Source organism: Eleutherodactylus coqui, chromosome 8, assembly GCF_035609145.1.
Source record: "Eleutherodactylus coqui strain aEleCoq1 chromosome 8, aEleCoq1.hap1, whole genome shotgun sequence".
Classification (NCBI taxonomy): Eukaryota; Metazoa; Chordata; class Amphibia; order Anura; family Eleutherodactylidae; genus Eleutherodactylus; species Eleutherodactylus coqui.
Window position 1 is genome coordinate 13,200,557 of NC_089844.1, and position 22,232 is coordinate 13,222,788.

Consider the following 22,232-nt stretch of genomic DNA (forward strand, 5'->3'; position numbering starts at 1 on the left):
TCGTTGGAAGTCACTCAGATTGCTGTGATTGTCACATGATTTTATGCTGCACTCCGGGGTCCCAGCAACAATTTACATACAGCGAAGCACCAATCACAAGAGGGTCGGGGGCTTTAATAACAGGTTCTCTAATAAACTGCTGGGGACTCTAATAAAGGGCCGGAGTTTCTAAAAAAGGGATATTCAGTATATATTGATTCAATTGTAGAAAATAATCTCATCTAGTTTTAAACAATGTTAAACCGTATAATATCAAGTCATCAACAGTATAAAGAAGTCCTGCAACTTAACAGAACATCATGTGATGATATTATATAGATGTGATGTAACATAGTAATAAAACATCTCTTTACAGAAGTTCAAAAAAGTTTGGGAAGGGTCATCCAGTAATTATTCTTTATCACCAAGAATGCTTGGTCATTGCGGTTCGGAAACCCTCAGTCCTGTGAAGATGAGATAAGAGGTCATAGCATACAATGTAGTGTAAGAGATAGGATAATGTACAGTAACATTATAGAACAATCTGAGGCGTTCCAGGACAATTCATCATCTACCACCTCATCCTTTATGGCAGCGCCACGACTCGCAGCGCTGCGCTGGGCATGTTTATTCACTCACATCTGTCCCTTCCCCAGTGGAGCTTGCAATCTAATTTTCCTACTACAGGCACAAAATCTAAGCACGCACGAGGGACGCTTTAATCGGAGGCCAATTAACCTACCAGTGTGTTTCCAGGCTGAGGGAGGGAGACGGAACACCTGGAGGGAATGGATACCGGCATGGAGAGAAGGCACATATTCCATGTAGGCCGGATCCTGATTGGAATCAAACCGAGAACGTCAGCTCTGAAGCCGCAGCAGCCACCAGTATGCCACCATGTTCGCCATGAAAGTGAAGATTTAGATGGCAGGCCTCCAAAAACGTAAAATGTTTCTAGGTCAGAAAACTATGTTATCCCGGTACTTCTACATCCAAGCAAGGACGGCAGACTCTTATCAAAAAGTCTACTTACAATGATAACTACTCTCATTGTCAAAAACAATCCCTCTCCTAGAAGGAGTATATATATATATACTCATTGTCAATAGGAGACAGCGGGGTAGAGTTTGGCCTTGACACGGTGGCTCTACCGTCTCCCACCCTGAGGGTAACCGGTGAAACATCCGAGGGCAGGTTAATAAACGGGGAACCCAAATAATGGATTACCTTTAGTCCTGTTTTGTCTCGTGACGCCACCGTTTCTTCCACAGCAAGGGATCCCTGGATGATGGAGTAAATCCTCTCCTCTGTAGCTTCCGTGGGGGGATCCCTGCATGATGGAGTAAATCCACACACACACACGGGTACCGTTTAAGACACAGCCTCCCGAAATGGACGGGCAACTGGTCGCTTTTAGAGATGAGCGAGCATACTTGTCCGAGCTTGATGCTCGTTCGAGTATTAGGGTGCTCGAGATGCTCGTTACTCGAGACGAGCACCACGCGGTACTTGTCTCAATTAAACGAGCACTGACCATTGAATTCAATGAAGCCGGCAATACAGCCGACTCCATTGAAAGCAATGGGCTGCCGGCGAGCCCGGGATGAATTGTCGGGAAGGGCTTAAATATATAAGCCCTTACCTGAAAATCATCCTAAGATGTGTAAAAATAAAAAAATAAAAATATGTCAGCATAAAGATCGTTCTCCTCTGCCACAGCTGTAACAGCTGTGGCAGAGAAGAACGATGTTAGCCCATTGAATTGAATGGAGCCCGCAATACAGCCTGCTCCATTGAAAGCAATGGGGTGCCGGCGAGCGCGGGAGGGAGACACCCCCCCCTCGCACTGCGTGCTTGTTGTCAATGGAGCCGCGGCTGCTGCCGGCGGCTTCATTGAAAACAATGCTCTGCCGGTCTCCTGCATTCTTTTCCAGGGAAGGGCTTTATATATAAGCCCTTCCCTGAAAAAGAAACATTTTAGTGCAAAACAAAAAAAGAATTAAAAAAAAACGTACCTCTGCGCCGCTTCTGTGACCCCCGCAGGCATGAAGAACACATCTACCGCATGCAGCAGATTTAACCTTCACCCCCGCTAGTTAAAAGAATTCCCTGCTGCTACATCTGCCACATCTATGGCAGATGCAGCAAAAGGAATTCTTCAATTCTCAACCGCAGCTGTCACACATGACAGCTGCGGTAGAGAATCCTGCTGCCGGCATCCTGTCAATGGCTTTTCAGGGAAGGGCTTCATAAGCCCTTCCCTGAAAAGCCATTTAAAATAGTGCAAAAATAAATAATAATAATAATTCTCACCTCCCTTCAGCTGCCGGGGCTCAGCCACGACTTCTAGCGCTGTCCCAGGCTCTGTAGTTCTGAGCTACCAGCAGGAGGGGATTTTAAATCATTGAATTCATGAATGGGTGTGAGTGAGAGCTGCCTCTGATTGGTGAGGCTGTGACCAATCAGAGGCAGCTCATTCAGCAGGGAGGGATTTTAAATCCCCCGCTGCTGAATACTACAGAGAGCAGTTCAGGAGAACTGCCGGCCAGACAGCGAGCATCGGCGATATACAAAAATGCTGGGGTCGCCCATTGACTTCAATGGGGTTCGTTACTCGAAACGAACCCTCGAGCATCGCGGGAAGTTCGACTCGAGTAACGAGCACCCGAGCATTTTGGTGCTCGCTCATCTCTAGTCGTTTTACCTAAACCTCAGAAACAGAAATAGTTCAGCAGCATCTTGACAAGTGATGTGACCAGGAGAACTCATGGGGTGTCAGGAGAAACCACAGCCACAGTTATCTGTAGGTCCTGGCCTGGTACCACCCTTTTATCTCTCTCTACCGGTTCACATTCATGGACGGGAACACGCTGCAGAACTTCTAGGCGTAGTAGTCTCCAACATTCACTAGGCCATCCTCTTGGCCTCCTCCATTCTGTGTCTGTGGGTCAAAGGTGCCCACAGACAGCTGCCTTGTCCTCCTCTCACCAACATCAAAAGGCAGAACTCCAACCCTTGCACACACCTTGCTAACACATATATAGACTTGGTCACATGCCAGACAAAAGATACATTTTCCAGACAGTCATCCACATACCAGACACTTAACTCATTCAGTGCTGCAGAATAGGCAACACACACCATTCTTACAACATGAAAGACACTGACAACACAAAACTGAGCATACACACCATTCAGGAGGGGCCCCATTGTACTGGGCCATTACAGCTCCCTCCTACTTAAAAACAATCTCTCCCCTAGAAGGAGTATATATATATATATATATATATATACACTCATTGTCAGTAACCTCTCTCCCCAGAAGAGGTATGTATATATATATACTCATTGTCAGTAACATCCATCCTCTAGAAGTTCTCAAATGGAATGAAATTGTCTCTGCGTGATTATAACATTGATATGAGTAATTACAATATCAGAGCAAAAGGACCATTTATTGTGGAGAACCGACCCCTTGTAGGGAGGCTCTAGTACCCTGTTGTACCGCCTCAAGCTTGGATACAAGATGTGATACGGGCAGGCATGGAGGCTCCAGTACCCTGTTGTACCGCCTCAAGCTTGGATACAAGATCTGCTACAGGGTGCATGGAGGCTCTAGTACCTTGTTGTACCGCCTCTAGCTTGGATACAAGATGTGATACGGGGTGCATGGAGGCTCTAGTACCTTGTCGTACCGCCTCTAGCTTGGATACAAGATGTGATACAGACACAAGCATGACCGTCGTCAGTGACCAAACTAAACTTTGATTCATCGCTGATGATAACCTGGTTCTCCTCCATAGCAGTCCAGTTTCATTGTTTATGACATCACTGAAAACAGAGGTGACGTTGGGTTTCAAAGGCCGTACATGTAATGGGTGCCACGAAACCGAACCTCCATCAGCCAAGTTCCATGAAATGTTTCCAACAGACACAGGGGTGTAACGACGGCACCGCCTGTCTCTGGATGGCTGGAAACTAAATAGTTTAAGCTGTTCATGCTTGTTGGACGAGCAGACAATTCTTTCTACTGGTGGTCTGTCAGGGGCGTTCTGAGCCCGGGCGCCTTGTGTGCCCTCACACATCCACTAGTCCCAACACCTCCTAACAGTCTGGACAGAACGGCCGGTGGAGGACAATTCATCGATACGACCATCCAGCTTCTCACACCCCAATAATGCGCCCCTCTCAGACTCTGGTAACGGGGTGAAGTCTCTTCTCTGCGTCGTAGAGGCGTCTAGTAGTCAACAAGCTCTACACAAGCGGAAGAAGAGGTCACTACACACAAGGAGCCTCCAAGAGCCTGTTATAGGCTAAGGGGGAAAACACTTTTAAGGCCTTGCACTAGGTAAGGTCCCCTGCTGCAAGCACTGAGTCGTGACTGACTCCTAGGGTGACGTCAGGGTGACATTTTCTTGGCAAACTGTTTTTGCAGGGTGGTTTGCCACTGCCTTCCACAGTCAGTGACATATTTGCTCTTATATAAAACTGTATGGTTACGTTTGCACTGTAAGGCTGTGTTGAATAGACTGAAGGGGTTCTCCAATGCTTTAAATAAAAAAAAAAATGGCTAAAAATGGTATAAAACAATAAAGGAAGCACAACTTATCTGTCCTTTCCCTGACAATCCAGTGCTAAAGCTCCAGTGGTCCTCCCAGTCTATTTACAAATGGCTAATATATGAGCACTGTGGCCAATCAGTGACTACAGCCATCATGTGTCATACTCCTGGCATCACTGCTCAGATACTGAGAGCCATGATGCCAGGAGTCTGGTCCATGACCACTTTGTTCACTGATTGCTTCCAGCTGTTAGGTGCTCGTCATTTGCAAACAAAGATAGGAAGAGCGGCTGGAGCTGCAATGCTTGATCACCAGGGAAGGAACAGCAGGGGAACACTGCTTGTTATATTTCTTTATAACATTTGCAGCCATTTTTTAAGCCCTTTCTGACATACATGTATGCGCACATCGGGTGTTATTGCATAGAGCAGGGTCAGAAGGCAAGCTCACTCCATACATGTAGTATGTGTGCAGCTTTGGACAGCCAACAACAGCCATGATCAGAGAGAACACTGATCGCGACTGTGAACCCCTTAAATGCCACTATCAATTCTGATCAGAGGAGATTGCAAGGTGCCCTTTGGGTGTCACAGCAGCCTGGAGCCTTCTGAGGGCCCTGAGGACTGCCATGAATTATTGCCAATAAAGACTTCTCTGTGGCATATCTTAGTAGAACACCTACTAAGATACTGCGTAGTGATCAGAGCAAGTGCAAGATCTCCAATGAGGCCCGGAAAAAGTTTAAGTAAAATGAAGATTTTTTTAAATTATTAGAATAAGTTAAAAAGTTACTACTTTTTTGTAAGAAATCTTTTTCCTTTGTCTTCATGTACAACAGTAAACTTTACCACCAACAGCGTGGAATGGCCATGGGGTCTAACATGGCCCCTGGTTACGCTAATTTATTTTTGGCACATATTGAGGAGACACAGATATATACCTCCCCAGCCTGGACTTGGTGGATGTATAGAGATGATGTTTTCTTAATCTGGACAGGCATTGAGGAGGATCTAATTGGATTCCATTCTGAGCTTAATGGCCTAGTACTGGGTTTAAAGTTTACTGTTACATACTCCCGTTCCACTGTTGAATTTTTGGATGTAAGAGTTCTTAAAAGAGAGAGTATGTTTATTACTGACCTATATCGCAAACCCACTGATAAAAATAATGTGCTCAATTTCTCCAGTTACCATCATCCAGGAACTTTAGAATCCCTCCCATGGAGCCAGATGCTCCATGTGAGAAGAGTTGTTGAGGAGGATTTTGTCGATGAGAGGTTGTAGAGATGGCCGGTAGGTTTTTGACTAGGGGCTATCCCAGAGAAATTGTTTCACACTATACAATCTTGGCTCGTGACAAATCAAGAACAGATCTGTTATGTTCCAAACAGAACAAGTCGACTATCAGTCGCATTCCTTTTGTCACTTCCTACTGTACCGTGTCTCTAATATTTTGAGAAAGCATTGGCATTTGGTTTCCACATGTCACCCTAATATTCAGGAATTTACAGAACCCCCTCTCATGTCTTTCCGTCGGGGAAGTAATATTCATGATACAATTGTACGTAGAGGTAGACCGGTACGGGATAAGACATGCGCTTCCCACTCCACTACAAGAAAGGCTTGTTCTCCCTGTATGGGCTGTGCATCCTGTGGGAATCTTCTCACGGGTGACAGTTTCACTCCCCCTAGGACTGGGCGTAAATACCACATTCATCGTATGTTATCTCCCTGGTGGTCTGCCCCTGTGGCTTGCTGTACATAGGGAAGACTACCATGGAGGTATGTCAACAGATCTCCAAACATAAAAGTACTGTGCGAACAAGCAATAAGGAGGTGCCAGTGGCGAAACATTTCTGGGAGGCGGGACATTCAATAAGCCAGATGCGCTTCCGCATTATTGATGGGGTGCAACAATCACAGAGAGGGGGTGATCCTGAGGGTAGATTGAAACTTCTTGAGCTCAAATGGATACATGAACTGGACACATCTACACCGGGAGAATTAAATCTTGAATACAACACTACACCTTATATATAATTAGGTGTTAATTAGAGATTTAAGTTATGTTGTGCAGTCTTTATTATTCTTGTTTCTTTTTTTTCTTCTTTTCTTCTTTAGTTTTTTCTCTCATGGATGAGTCTTTTACATCTGTGGATGGCTGTATTGCATCTATGTATTTATTAATTATTTTTGGTTCATACTTATATTGGTCCTGATTAGAGATGAGTGAGTAGTGCCTAGTGCCTTAGCCGAGTATCTCCCCGCTCGTCTTTAAAGATTCGGGGGCCTTCGCCGGTGACAGGTGAGTTGCGGCGGGGAGCGGCGTAGAGAGAGATCTCTCCTCCGTTCCCCACTGCTCCCCGCCCCCCCGAAGCACTACTCGCTCATCTCTAGTCCTGATATATTTGGTCTCATTATTTTTAATTATTTTTTTGTTTTTTTCTGGTTTTAATGTGTTTTTTCATTCCCAAGTATTGCGTATTGGATCGGTATCCTGCAGCACGGGGCATCGGATCATTTTTGCTCGGATATTTTTCCATTTGATGTTCTTGTATGCTTTGTTAATATAAACAAGGGTGGATTGAATAAAGATGGGGCTTGCAGTGAATATGACGAATAATGCGCAGTTCTTCTGTGGCTTCTGTGGCAGAGTCTCTTCGTATGGTTTGATTGACTGCTAGCACAGGGATTATGTTATATTATACATACATGCATGTTAACTCTTTAGAGTTCTGCATTCTCCGTTTGGGTTCATATGGCTGGTGTACATCAGGTTGAGAGAATGATTGTGGTGAGATATATCTGATAGGAGGCGTGTTGTACGGCGATCGCTGTGGTTTACATATGTAATGCGACCCCTATTGCTATGGATCTCGCCCAACTTGTCTTGTTAGTAGATCCAGGTATTTTAGCCTGTAATTTACATTTTTCATATTGTTAATAGTCATGGACAATATTTGTTCAGGCATCAAAGATAGTATTAAACATGGATATATATTCTCCCGTCATTTATGGGCTTGCGCATGCACATACAGATGTATACAGAGTGGTGTAATCTTGGCGCTATGCATTGTTTGGCGCATGCGCAGTTCTGTTATTATGCCTATTAAGGGTTAGGGCATTTATCTGTTTGGTCTGTTTAGGTCCTACGTCAGTGTCACGCATGCGCTGTGAATTGTATGGGACCAGAGCGGGTGTGGGCATCGGCCTGATTGGGTTTGGTCCGCTCATGCGCAGAAGAGGTCATACACGCTGCGGTAAGCCGACGGCTGTAAAGTTATGCCATGTGTCTCACTTCTTGATTACTGGATTAGATCAATGATCAGAGTCTTCTGTGCTGCACGATCCCGATCCAATTGCTGCCTAGATGAGGTGCGGCTATGTATGTACTTGTCTGTTAATTGGTTATTTGGGTATATCTCTTTTGTATATATATATACATATATATATATATATATGTGCTCTTCAAGCACTTGCTGCATGCTTGAAAACGATCCACACAGGACCGAAACGTTGCAGCCTTTTAAGCTAAGGAATAAAGGAGTTTTACTATAGAGAGAAACCCGGGAGAGCTGATCCGTCTATCGATTGTCTGTGAAGCTCTATTTCGGATCCTGGGGTCTGGAACTACTATTGGATGGTGCACCTTTGGCTAAAGTATGCCTTTGTGATACGTTGGGTTGTGCTGCTATCTACTCATCGACTCGGAATTGCTGAATCTGTAAAAGTCAAACTATCACATAAATAATTCTGCACAGGAAACCCCATAAAACACCCACAACGCCAGAATTGTGGTTTTCTGGTCACCTTGTTTCAAAGAAAGAATTAAATAAAAAGCAATTAAAAATTTGTATGTGCCAATAAAAGCTACAGGTCACCAAAAGAACGGCTCCTCACACAGCTGCATCAACAGAAGCAGAAAGAAGTTATGGCGGTCTGAATACGGCGTCAGAAAGCACATTTTTTCAAAAGGTTTTTCTATTTTTAAGTAGTACTACAGTAAAAACTATATAGACGTGGTATCACTATAATCCTACTGACCCACAAAATAAAGATAACGTCATTAAGCCAATAGCCTTAAAGGGGTTGTCCCGCGCCAAAACGTTTTTTTTTTTTTTTCAAACCCCCCCCCCCCCCGTTGGGCGCGAGACAACCCCGATGCAGGGACCTAAAGAAAGCTTACCGGAGCGCTTACCTTAATCCCCGCGCTCCGGTGACTTCTATACTTACCGGTGAAGATGGCCGCCGGGAACCTCTTCCTCCGTGGACCGCAGCTCTTCTGTGCGGTCCATTGCCGATTCCAGCCTCCTGATTGGCTGGAATCGGCACGTGACGGGGCGGAGCTACACGGAGCCCCATAGAGAACAGGAGAAGACCTGGACTGCGCAAGCGCGGCTAATTTGGCCATCGGAGGGCAAAAATTAGTCGGCTCCATGGAAACGAGGACGCTAGCAACGGAGCAGGTAAGTATAAAACTTTTTATAACTTCTGTATGGCTCATAATTAATGCACAATGTACATTACGAAGTGCATTAATATGACCATACAGAAGTGTATAGACCCACTTGCTGCCGCGGGACAACCCCTTTAAAAACACATCCAAAAATTGTGCATTTGCATTTTTCATTTCACTATGCTTAGAAATGTCTAAAGCCTCATGTCCACGGGCAAAAGAAGAATTAAAGCCCGCAGCGGATTTTAACTCTTCTCCTGCCCGCGGATCCGCACCCTATAGGGATGCATTGACCACCCGCGGGTAGATAAATACCCGCGGATGGTCAATAAAAGTGATTTTTTTAAAAATGGAGCATGAAAAAATCCGGACCATGCTCCATTTAGGTGCGGGTCACCCGCGGGGACGGCTCCCGCAGGCTGCTATTGAAGCCTATGGAAGCCGTCCGGGAGACCAAAATCGGAATTTACTCACCTGCTCCGGATCTTCCCTTCGCCGCGGCTTCATCTTCTCTCCGTCGCAGCCGGATCTTCTTTCTTCGGGCCGGCGCATGCGGCAATTGTGATTGCTAGGTGTAGTTAGGTGTACTGTATGGTTGATGCCATGTAGCCACAGGGTCTGTAGGTACACAAAGTATAGTAGGAGCTGGTGGGTCAACAGCATCACCAATCCTCTGATAGATGATGGCACCGGGAATGGTATTTCTGGATTCCATCTTGCTGGAGAAGGCGGTGTCCATTAAAAGAGGCTAATAGCATAAAACAACAGCACCTGTAGGTAGGTGAGCAGCATCTATATACACTATCCTACCAAGAGTAGTTGGACACCTGAGCAAGAATCACAAGTAGTATTTATTTCCATATGTTATACTTATTGGGGCTCCTCTGGCCCTAATGACATTAGATAATCTCCGTGGCATACTTCCTACTAACATCTGATAGACTTCAGCTGGCCTTTCCCTCCATTCATCCTGCAAACATCTGGCAAGTTCTCTCAAAGAAGATGTTCATATTTCTTGACACTACAACCAAGACCATGCCACGTACAACATCCCCAGACGCTAACGAAGCCTCCGCTGTACTTAACTGTTGGCACAACACACTCAGGCAAATGGCGTTCCCCGGGCTCCTCCACATCTGGGTATGGCCATATGATGTGAAATTGGAGTAGTGTGACTCATCACTTCACGGAATGTTCTTCCATTGCTCAACTGTCCAATGCCAACACTCCTTGCCCCATTGTAGACGGGCCGATGCATTGTGCTTTACGATGGACGACTTGTGTGCAACGGCATAACCAACATATCCATATTATATAGCGAGCCGTTTCCATCACAACTGACACCTCCAAGGGGTCACATCTTATGTAGCATGATGTCGGACATGTGACAGGCTAATTAGACGCAATCCATTTCACTGATAGGGAGTCCAAGTACTTTTGGTAGGACAGCCTAACTTCGTGTGTTAAGCTTTTTGGGGTTGGTTTGTAAACAGATTGGTTGTAGCTGCGGCTGCCATGATGCCAATGTGACCAGTGCAGGTCCTATATGTCACATTTATAGTCTGTAGCTCATCACAGTTAATTATCTGGAATTATAATCATTGAAGAAAAACTTCTAATCTCAGACCTGAATTTTGTCTCCTTTCCGACTAGATCAAGTATTCGGCTGTCAACTGGCGACTCTTTGCAAGCGGGAGAACATCACGGTTCCTCACTTTGTACGGATGTGCATAGAAGCCGTGGAGAATAGAGGTAAGTGGCTTCACAGGAGACGGCTTTATCCTGTCATTGGAAATGATCAGACTCGCTGATTGCTCCACATAGAGGGATTAATAAACTGAAGCACTTAGAGGAGTCGTCACCTCCTTCCCCAGTGATGTAGCAATAGTAATGATGAATGATCCAATCATGCAGATATAACTTATTTAAAGGGATTGTAGCAAAATTGACTTTTAGTACCTATACATAGGATGAGTGATAGAAGTCCAATTGGTAGGGTTCTCACCTCTGAGATCTGCACCGATCCCACGAACTGGAGCAATGTGTCCCCCTCACTGTAGCACTGTGCATGCACAACTGTCACTTCAGTCACCATGTGGCGCAGGATCCCGACTGTCTGCCGCTCTAATCCTGGAAGAAGCTGAGGCGGTCGGGTGCCAGTCATGGTGGAAATGACCATACAACCGTACCGGAACAATTCCCATCCCACTCTGCTTATATTCACTAATGATGTTCATTCCTGTGTAAAAGTACAACGATTATCACTGGGGCGACTTGTTGGGCATCTGCACCCGACAAGTCATCCTGTGTAAAAGGGCCCTTACTCAGCGGCTCTCCAATCTGGGACATAGAGGGGACCCGGCTAGCTGCATGTTTTTCATAGAAGTCTGCCCCTTTCACCTCTACTGACATGAATGACATAGTAAGCGCCATCCGTGCGCCACTGTGAAGTCCCACGCCTGTGCCGGGAACCCAACTACAAGCTCATGCACAGATACGCACCTCAATTCTGCCCACAAGCGGGCAGTTTATCTGTGCATGCGCCTGCAGCCGGGTTTAGGGTGCAAGCTCGAGACTTTGCTAAAGTATTAGTTTCGTCCGAATTAGTTCAAACCGAACCAGAAATTCACCAAAAACTGACAGTGTTATACTGGGCTTCTATGGTCCGTTGACAGAGTCATACAGCAGTGTTCAGGACTAGTGTTAGGCGAACTGAGTCCGTTCCCTGTTTTGGATAGAACTTTACTAAAAAGCTCAGTTTGGGCCAAACTGAACATTTAGCACTGTTCGACCCGAGACCCGAGGTCCTACGTAACTCTTTACTGGTCCATATAGGTCCAATTATACTCATGTCTGATTCGAATGGTTATGTCAATTATCAACATGAGTCTTGTGGATCCTGATGTGTATGAACCTACAGCATGGTGATATTCAAAGTGGAAGACCAAAAACGTCTTAAAACAACAGTTGTGTTCATAAGCGTTGTGTCATTGATTGGATGTTGAGCCTCCAGATCCTACTCCTACACAAATGTCTAGTGCTAGGTAATTAAAGATCTTCCAAGGAGCTCTATGATTGTGTTCATGTAGTTGTTATGATGTTTAGTTAAAACCTTGTTACTAAGACTTGGCATAGACTCTTGCACTGGACATAGAGCATGCGAAGACTGACTTTAATATTTATGTAAGCTCCTGATGACATTTCATGCTGAAGAGAAAGCGTGTGGAGGTGCCAGAACCGCCTGAGGAAGGTTAGGGGTTCAGGAGAACTAACATTTTCCTGGTAACGGACCTTGTTCAACCAATGTCTCTGACACTCCAATGTCATGGGAAAAAGTTACTTTTCGACTCTGGGAATAAACTTTGTTTAAAAATAATATTTGATGAGCGTCTTAGATGATCTGTTGCGAGAAAATTAAGATTTTTTTTCTGAAGAAATGGATGATATATTGATTTTGTAAAATAAAATGGAATTTTAGGGTTGACTGGTTCAGCTTCACAGACTTGTCAAAATTCACATATTTCCCATAATAAAGTTAAGTTTTTGCCCTGGTCTTCAACTTCTCACAAGTCGAGGATCAGATGTTGCTTCCATGACCATATCTCTCAGATATTGTGCTTATCCACTGAAGACGTATAAACCAACGTTCCTTGATCACGTTTGGCTGATGGGAACATCAAGGCATGAAATATTTCAATGTAGAGAGTACAATTAACCAGATACCAATGACACTATATTACATTCACCCTAAAGAACATCTGAAACATCATGAATTCATGGATGAATTGTACCAAAAAGATTCAGATTTCACTTGATGTGAAGAATAAAGTTTTTTTTTTGGTCCAGATTTGGTTCATTGAAAAGCCATGGATTGGTTTCAGTCAACCAGAACTAACCTTGACTTGAAATTCATGTCTTGTCATGTACAAATGTAGATAAAGACAGAAAAAAGAGGGGTTGAGGAAACCCAAATAGTAAAAAAGGCCCGAGACCCAGGTGTAGATCAACTAGGGTTTATAAGCTAGTAGAAAGAGTAATTAGAGGGGCTACCTAATCGTTGATAGGCTCCCCTACCTATTGGTGTTACCAGATGATTTAGAAAACCTTCTATGCATGACAGATGAAGGGGCTTACCCCGAAACGTGTTTTATTGCTGGTCCTAATTAAATAAAAGAGCAGTCAGATCTACCTTTATTTGTCCCACAACTTGTCTTTGGAGCGTTGTACCGGTACACCAGTCTTTGTTTTGTCATGTACAAGGCATCCCAAGAAATACTATACACTTGACTATGGCTTTTAAGTTGTGGTAAGTTACATGAGACCAGCATGGTGGCTCAGTGGTTAGCACTGTTGCCTTGCAGCACTGGGGTCCTGCTTTCAAGTCTGACCAAAGGCAACATCTGAATGGACTTAATATGTTCTCCCTGTGTTTGCATGGGTTTCCTCCCGCACTCCAAAAACATACTAATAGGTGATTTTAGATTGCGAGGACCAATGGGGACAAAAGCCTATATCAAGTGATGTACAGCGCTGAAGAACATGTATGCGCTCTATGAGTAAAATAAATAAGCCTGAGATCCCAAGAGGCTGCACACACTTCGTATAGGATCGGTTTCTGGAGAATTGCTTTTGATGTGTTGGAACTTATAACCAATAGAAATTGATTTCATCGCTCATGATGGGAGCCAATAAAACCAGGAATCTCAGAAGATTTATTACATTTTGCAAGTGCCTGCGTCTTTACATTTTAGGTGTTACTACACTAAGGGCTCATGCACACTGGCGTTTTTTGCTGCAGAATTCATGGTAGCGTCCATAGCATACAATGGGAAAATTATTTTTCATGCACAAGAGCAAAAACCAGTTGCGGTTTCCGCTTGTGGATGAGAAATCGCAGCATGCTCTACTTTAGAGTGTTTTCCTCGTGGATAGCTTTCATTGAAGTCAATGGAAGCCATTCCATCCGCCGCCCTTCCGTAATCATCATTGCGGAAGGGCTGCAGAATCTGTGTTATTGCTTAGTGACGGCGCAGGGGAAATCTGTACTGCGCATTTGCGCTGGCGGCCCATCCGCAGTACAGAAGAAAAGAGGAAAGGACAAGTAAGGTGGGTTGCCGGCAGCGGGCATGGGCGGATTCCATGCGGGATTCCCCATGCGGTGCCCATGTACATGCGGCCTTAATGAACGGGTACTTTAAAGGATAGATTTTATGGTTATGTTTGTGGTATTAGACTACCGCTAACAAGTGTGTGGACCTAACTATATGAAGAGCAAATGGAACAGTAGACCCAGCTTTAACTATTCAGGGACCCTCTTGACCTTGCAATGAGTGACTCACACAGTAGTTTCATGAGAGTTAAAGTGAGCCTCCGGTTTTGGGACAAAGTTCTATCCCTAGACGCAAGGGGGAACGTATATTACCTGCTGTAATTCTTCTATGCCGAGGACCCTCCAATTCACCGGTTTGGAATCCTGGTTTCAACTGCACTTTCCTAGCTACCTAATGCACACTGTGCACTGCATTCAGATAGACCAACACTGATCATGTGAGAAGTTATGGCCAATCAGAGAGCAGGCATAGTGTATTGGTAGTCTAACACTCCCAAATCACTGCATGGATTCGGTAAGCTAAAGATTGCTTTGGCCATTTTGGGCAACTGTAATTGGGACCCAGAACCAGCAGATCAGAGGGGTATTAGCACAGAAAACCAACAGCAGGTAATATAACTTGTCCCATGAAAACAAACTATACCAAAACCGGAGGGACACTTCAAGGCTGGGGGGTTTCTGATGGACCAAGGCTAATCCTAGTTCTTTCCTGTCAATGTTCATAGCACACAGCCATGTCTTGTAGTGACTGTTCTTTAATAAATTTGCTACTGATTTCGGTGTTTTATAGCACTGCTGTTATAGGGCACTAATAAGGGGCATTCACACATTGTTACTTTTACATCACTGCTTTTCATCAGATCCCATCCAATGCCCCCTGGAGACCTTGATTCAGCCCTAGCAATCCAGTCTGAGCCCTCTGTAGACCGTGACCCAGCCCTGGCTATCCAGTCTGAGCCCTCTGTAGACCGTGATCCAGCCCTGGCTATCCAGTCTGAGCCCTCTGTAGACCGTAATCCAGCCCTGGCTATCCAGTCTGAGCCCTCTGTAGACCGTGATCCAGCCCTGGCTATCCAGTCTGAGCCCTCTGTAGACCGTGATCCAGCCCTGGCTATCCAGTCTGAGCCCTCTGTAGACCGTGATCCAGCCCTGGCTATGCAGTCTGAGCCCTCTGTAGACCGTGATCCAGCCCTGGCTATCCAGTCTGAGCCCTCTGTAGACCGTGATCGAGCCCAGGCTATCCAGTCTGAGCCCTCTGTAGACCATGATCCAGGCCTGGCTATCCAGTCTGAGCCCTCTGTAGTCAGTGATCCAGACCTGGCTATCCAGTCTGAGCCCTCTGTAGACAGTGATCCAGCCCTGGCTATCCCGTCTGAGCCCTCTGTAGACAGTGATCCAGCCCTGGCTATTCTGTCTGAGCCCTCTGTAGACAGTGATCCAGGCCTGGCTATCCAGTCTGAGCCCTCTGTAGACAGTGATCCAGCCCTGGCTATCCAGTCTGAGCCCTTTGTAGACAGTGATCCAGCCCTGGCTATTCTGTCTGAGCCCTCTGTAGACAGTGATCCAGCCCTGGCTATCCAGTCTGAGCCCTCTGTAGACAGTGATCCAGCCCTGGCTATCCAGTCTGAGCCCTCTGTAGACCGTGATCCAGCCCTGGCTATCCAGTATGAGCCCTCTGTAGACCGTGATCCAGCTCTGGCTATCCAGTCTGAGCCCTCTGTAGACCGTGATCCAGCCCTGGCTATCCAGTCTGAGCCCTCTGTAAACCGTGATCCAGCCCTGGCTATCCAGTCTGAGCCCTCTGTAGACCGTGATCCAGCCCTGGCTATCCCGTCTGAGCCCTCTGTAGACCGTGATCCAGCCCTGGCTATCCAGTCTGAGCCCTCTGTAGACCATGATCCAGGCCTGGCTATCCAGTCTGAGCCCTCTGTAGTCAGTGATCCAGACCTGGCTATCCAGTCTGAGCCCTCTGTAGACCGTGATCCAGCCCTGGCTATCCAGTCTGAGCCCTCTGTAGACCGTGATCCAGCCTGGCTATCCAGTCTGAGCCCTCTGTAGACCGTGATCCAGCCCTGGCTATCCAGTCTGAGCCCTCTGTAGACCGTGATCCAGCCCTGGCTATCCAGTCTGAGCCCTCTGTAGACCGTGATCCAGCCCTGGCTATCCCGTCTGAGCCCTCTGTAGACCGTGATCCAGCCCTGGCTATCCAGTCTGAGCCCTCTGTAGACCATGATCCAGGCCTGGCTATCCCGTCTGAGCCCTCTGTAGACCGTGATCCAGCCCTGGCTATCCAGTCTGAGCCCTCTGTAGACCGTGATCCAGCCCTGGCTATCCAGTCTGAGCCCTCTGTAGACCGTGATCCAGCCCTGGCTATCCAGTCTGAGCCCTCTGTAGACCGTGATCCAGCCCTGGCTATCCAGTCTGAGCCCTCTGTAGACCGTGATCCAGCCCAGGCTATCCAGTCTGAGCCCTCTGTAGACCGTGATCCAGCCCTGGCTATCCAGTCTGAGCCCTCTGTAGACCATGATCCAGGCCTGGCTATCCAGTCTGAGCCCTCTGTAGTCAGTGATCCAGACCTGGCTATCCAGTCTGAGCCCTCTGTAGACAGTGATCCAGCCCTGGCTATCCAGTCTGAGCCCTCTGTAGACAGTGATCCAGCCCTGGCTATTCTGTCTGAGCCCTCTGTAGACAGTGATCCAGCCCTGGCTATCCAGTCTGAGCCCTCTGTAGACAGTGATCCAGCCCTGGCAATCCAGTCTGAGCCCTCTGTAGACAGTGATCCAGCCTTGGCTATCCAGTCTGAGCCCTCTGTAGACATAAATCCCGCCTTGGCTATCCAGTCTGAGCCCTCTGTAGACAGTGATCCAGCCCTGGTTATCCAGTCTAAGCCCTCTGTAGACAGTGATCCAGCCCTTGCTATCCCGTCTGAGCCCTCTGTAGACAGTGATCCAGCCCTGGCTATCCCGTCTGAGCCCTCTGTAGACAGTGATCCAGCCCTGGCTATCCCGTCTGAGCCCTCTGTAGACAGTGATCCAGCCCTGGCTATCCAGTCTGAGCCCTCTGTAGACCGTGATCCAGGCCAGGCTATCCAGTCTGAGCCCTCTGTAGACCATGATCCAGGCCTGGCTATCCAGTCTGAGCCCTCTGTAGTCAGTGATCCAGGCCTGGCTATCCAGTCTGAGCCCTCGGTAGACAGTGATCCAGCCCTGGCTATCCAGTCTGAGCCCTCTGTAGACAGTGATCAAGCCCTGGCTATCCAGTCTGAGCCCTCTGTAGACAGTGATCCAGCCCTGGCTATACAGTCTGAGCCCTCTGTAGACAGTGATCCAGCCCTGGCAATCCAGTCTGAGCCCTCTGTAGACAGTGATCCAGACTTGGCTATCCAGTCTGAGCCCTCTGTAGACAGTGATCCAGCCTTGGCTATCCAGTCTGAGCCCTCTGTAGACAGTGATCCAGCCCTGGCTATCCAGTCTGAGCCCTCTGTAGACAGTGATCCAGCCCTTGCTATCCCGTCTGAGCCCTCTGTAGACAGTGATCCAGCCCTGGCTATCCCGTCTGAGCCCTCTGTAGACAGTGATCCAGCCCTGGCTATCCCGTCTGAGCCCTCTGTAGACCGTGATCCAGCCCTGGCTATCCAGTCTGAGCCCTCTGTAGACAGTGATCCAGCCCTGGCTATCCAGTCTGAGCCCTCTGTAGACAGTGATCCAGCCTTGGCTATCCAGTCTGAGCCCTCTGTGGACAGTGATCCAGCCCTGGTTATCCAGTCCGAGCCCACTGTAGACCATGATCCAGCCCTGGCTATCCAGTCTGAGCCCTCTGTAGACAGTGATCCGGCCCCGGCTATCCAGTCTGAGCCCTCTGTAGGCAGTGATCCGGCCCTGGCTATCCAGTCTGAGCCCACTGTAGACCATGATCCAGCCCTGGCTATACAGTCTGAGCCCTCTGTAGACCGTGATCCAGCCCTGGCTATACAGTCTGAGCCCTCTGTAGACCGTGATCCAACCCTGGCTATCCAGTCTGAGCCCTCTGTAGACAGTGACACAGCTCTGGCTATCCAGTCTGAGCCCTCTGTAGACCGTGATCCAGGCCTGGCTATCCAGTCTGAGACCTCTGTAGACAGTGATCCAGCCCTGGCTGTCCAGTCTGAGCCCTCTGTAGACAGTGATCCAGCCCTGGCTTTTCAGTCTGAGCCCTCTGTAGACCGTGATCCAGCCCTGGCTATCCAGTCTGAGCCCTCTGTAGACCGTGATCCAGCCCTGGCTTTCCAGTCTGAGCCCTCTGTAGACCGTGATCCAGCCCTGGCTATCCAGTTTGAGCCCTCTGTAGACCGTGATCCAGCCCTGGCTAACCAGTCTGAGCCCTCTGTAGACCTTGATCTAGCCATTGCTATCTACTTTGAGCCCTCTGTAGACCGTGATCCAGCTCTGGCTATCCAGTCTGAGCCCTCTGTAGACAGTGATCCAACCCCGGCTATCCAGTCTGAGCCCTCTGTAGGCAGTGATCCGGCCCTGGCTATCCAGTCTGAGCCCACTGTAGACCATGATCCAGCCCTGGCTATCCAGTCTGAGCCCTCTGTAGACGGTGATCCAGCCCTGGCTATCCAGTCTGAGCCCTCTGTAGACAGTGATCCAGCCCTGGCTAACTGAGTCTGAGCCCTCTGTAGACTGTGATCCAGCCCTGGCTTTACAGTCTGAGCCCTCTGTAGACCGTGATCCAGCCCTGGCTTTACAGTCTGAGCCCTCTGTTGACCATGATCCCGCCCTGGCTATCCAGTCTGAGCCCTCTGTAGACAGTGATCCAGCCCTGGCTAACTGAGTCTGAGCCCTTTGTAGACCGTGATCCAGCCCTGGCTTTACAGTCTGAGCCCTCTGTAGACCGTGATCCAGCCCTGGCTTTACAGTTTGAGCCCTCTGTAGACCATGATCCCGCCCTGGCTATCCAGTCTGAGATCTCTGTAGACCGTGATCCAGCTCTGGCTAACTGAGTCTGAGCCCTCTGTAGACCGTGATCCAGCACTGGCTATCCAGACTGAGCCCTCTGTAGACCGTGATCCTGCCCTGGCTTTACAGTCTGAGCCCTCTGTAGACCATGATCCAGCTCTGGCTAACTGAGTCTGAGCCCTCTGTAGACCGTGATCCAGCCCTGGCTTTACAGTCTGAGCCTTCTGTAGACCATGATCCAGCTCTGGCTAACTGAGCCTGAGCCCTCTGTAGACCGTGATCTAGCCCTGGCTATCCAATCTCTGCCCATGTAAAAATTGATCTACCCCTGGTTAGTGGTCAATTGATTCCTGATTGTGGAATGTAACATAATGCGAATTACATTCAGACACGTGGCTTACCATGTTGTATATTTTATAACAATGCTTAACAGAATAAGTACAAATATGACAGCAGATTTGTGTTACATCATTGAGTAAAAATACAGTAAATAAAAAAAATCTTTTCAATCATTCTCGCATTGTACAATGCTCTAAATTTAACTGAATCACATTGGATTTGGGTCTAAATATAATACACCCGCCTCACTTTATTCAGGGACATTTGCATTAAATACCAGAATGTGTTATATATGCAAATTATACTGTACACTGGATCTGACACAATTGTCTATGGATACAACAAATTGTGATAAAGTGTAAATAAAATACATTTGCATCTTAGCATATTTAATTTGAAATGAGTCTAATTTGCATGAATGTTTAAATTAGCTTGAAGGTTGTAATAAATATTCACCTTCCTTCTAGGGCCATTACGCTTGAAATACAAGGTGATCTGATGTGGAAATAGGGGAACATTAACAGACAGCACATATAGCTTGTTATCCTATAGCTTTACATATACACTGTCCTGTCAAACGTATTTGCACCCCCCTCTCAGTAGAATGTATTGTGTCTTATTAGCATGCCACGCATTCTAAACCATGCAACATAAGATGCCGACCCTTGGAGGTGGAATATGAACAGCATCCATCTTCTTTGAGAGAACCTCCTAGATGTTTGCAGGATGAATGGAGGGAAATACCAACTGAAGTATATCAGGTGTTAGTAGAAAGTATGTCACAGTGAATATCCAATGTTATTAGGGCCAAAGGAGCCCCACTAACTGCTAACATATGGAAATAAATACTACTTGTCATTCTTGCTCAGGTGTCCAATTACTTTTGTTAGGATAGTAAACTATTAGCCGTCATTAGGTGATAGTCAGAATAAGTATACTCTGTGTTGCTCTAATCTCCTATAGAGAAGTAATCTCTTGTGCTAATGTTAGTTAAAGGGGTTGTCCCACGAAAGCAAGTGGGCGTATACACTTCTGTATGGCCATATTAATGCACTTTGTAATATACATCGTGCATTAATTATGAGCCATACAGAAGTTATTCACTTACCTGTTCCGTTGCTAGCGTCCTCGTCTCCATGGTGCCGTCTAATTTCAGCGTCTAATCGCCCAATTAGACGCGCTTGCGCAGTCCGGTCTTCTCCCTGGTGAATGGGGCCGCTCGTGCCGGAGAGCTGGTCCTCGTAGCTCCGCCCCGTCACGTGTGCCGATTCCAGCCAATCAGGAGGCTGGAATCGGCAATGGACCGCACAGAGCCCACGGTGCACCATGGGAGAAGACCCGCGGTGCATCGTGGGTGAAGATCCCAGCGGCCATCTTGCTAAGGTAAGAAAGAAGTCGCCGCAGAGCGGGGATTCGGGTAAGTACTAAACTGTTGGTTTTTTTTAACCCATCCCTTGTGTTTGTCTCACGCCAAACGGGGGACCTATTGAAAAAAAAAAAACCGTTTCAGCGTGGGACAACCCCTTTAAGGATGGGGCTACATGCTATAGGGGTTCAGTGCCAGAACGTCAACACCCTGTAACCAATCAGAGTAGCAGGGGATGAGTTTGCTGATTTTGTTGGAGACAGTGACTAACTGATTGTGATTATATTAGTAAAGAACTTGTCTGCAAGAGATATTGGATAGTGCCTGGATATGACTGTTATACAACCCCCTGTAATAAATTAGACAACAGGTTTGAAGAATAAATCAGTTTGTTGATTTTGTGGAACTCCATAACCTCATACGAACATGTTAGAGAGAACAAGGTTACTTGAGATGGGGTAATGCCATGAAGAGAACAGTGCTAGAATACCCAACCAATGTGATCGAAGATATCAGCATGAGAAGAGTGTGTTGATCTTGTGGAACTCAGTGCCCCATCTATCCATATAATCATGTTAGTGGAGAATAATCTTGACTGGGATAGGACAATGCCATGAAGAGAACTTGGATAGAATACCATATGTTCAATCAAATATTAGCATTATTGACAATAGAAGTCAGTGACTCATGAGCTGGATGGAAAAAAAAAATAGTTGACTGGGTGTCATGTCTAAACCGGACGCGCTGGATCCATAACCTGAAATACTAGTGCAAATGCACATCCAACAGTGGTAAACAATAAAGACAAACACAACGTGGGAAGTGCTGACCCTGAAGAACCTACCCGAGGATGGGACCTGCCTATATGCAGGTAATCCGCCCTAAGAAGAGCGAACCTGACCACGTACCTAGGCCACTAGCTAAGCCTATGAGGGATTTGAGGATACCACAGCAAACAAGATTTAACAGATATAAACTGCTGTACTTAGCTTTGTGTAGAGTCAGGTAAACAGGTGAACCAGCTCCAAGTTCTGGCTTCCTCCACAGCCAGCGGAAGACTGAAAATAAACTGCACACAAGCCAAGCACCATGCCAGGCTATGTAGTCCTGACAAATGAACCACAGGTGAGGCCAAGCATGTCTCACTTAATACCACTCCCACCAGAGCCAGAAGATAGAGAAACACACACACAAGACCGGCACCAGACTATCTAGAAAGGAAGCCATCCCAGAACCACCGCAACACTGGGGTGTGGCAATGGCATGACAAGAAAAGGGATAGAATACCCTATTCCCAATCATACAATGGGATTGATGGCAACAGCAGAACATGAGTGTGTTGATGTTGTAGAAGTCAGTGACCATCTACTCATATGATCTTGGTTAAACACACAAGGTAAATTGGGATGGGACAATGCTACAAAGAGAACAGGGATAGAATAGTATGTGCCCAATTAGGTAATTGGATTGATGACAATAGC

At 46.8% G+C, this 22,232-nt stretch overlaps 1 protein-coding gene across 1 annotated transcript in view; it reads left to right on the forward strand.

The window, feature by feature from the left end:
* The window catches only part of ARHGAP15 (Rho GTPase activating protein 15), a 730,617-nt gene that overhangs the window by 481,118 nt on the left and 227,267 nt on the right, over positions 1 to 22,232 (forward strand). Inside the window, exon 11 of the mRNA XM_066575178.1 lies at positions 10,650 to 10,748. Within this exon, the coding sequence (XP_066431275.1) occupies positions 10,650 to 10,748 (99 nt within the window). The remainder of the gene's footprint in view (positions 1 to 10,649; positions 10,749 to 22,232) is intronic.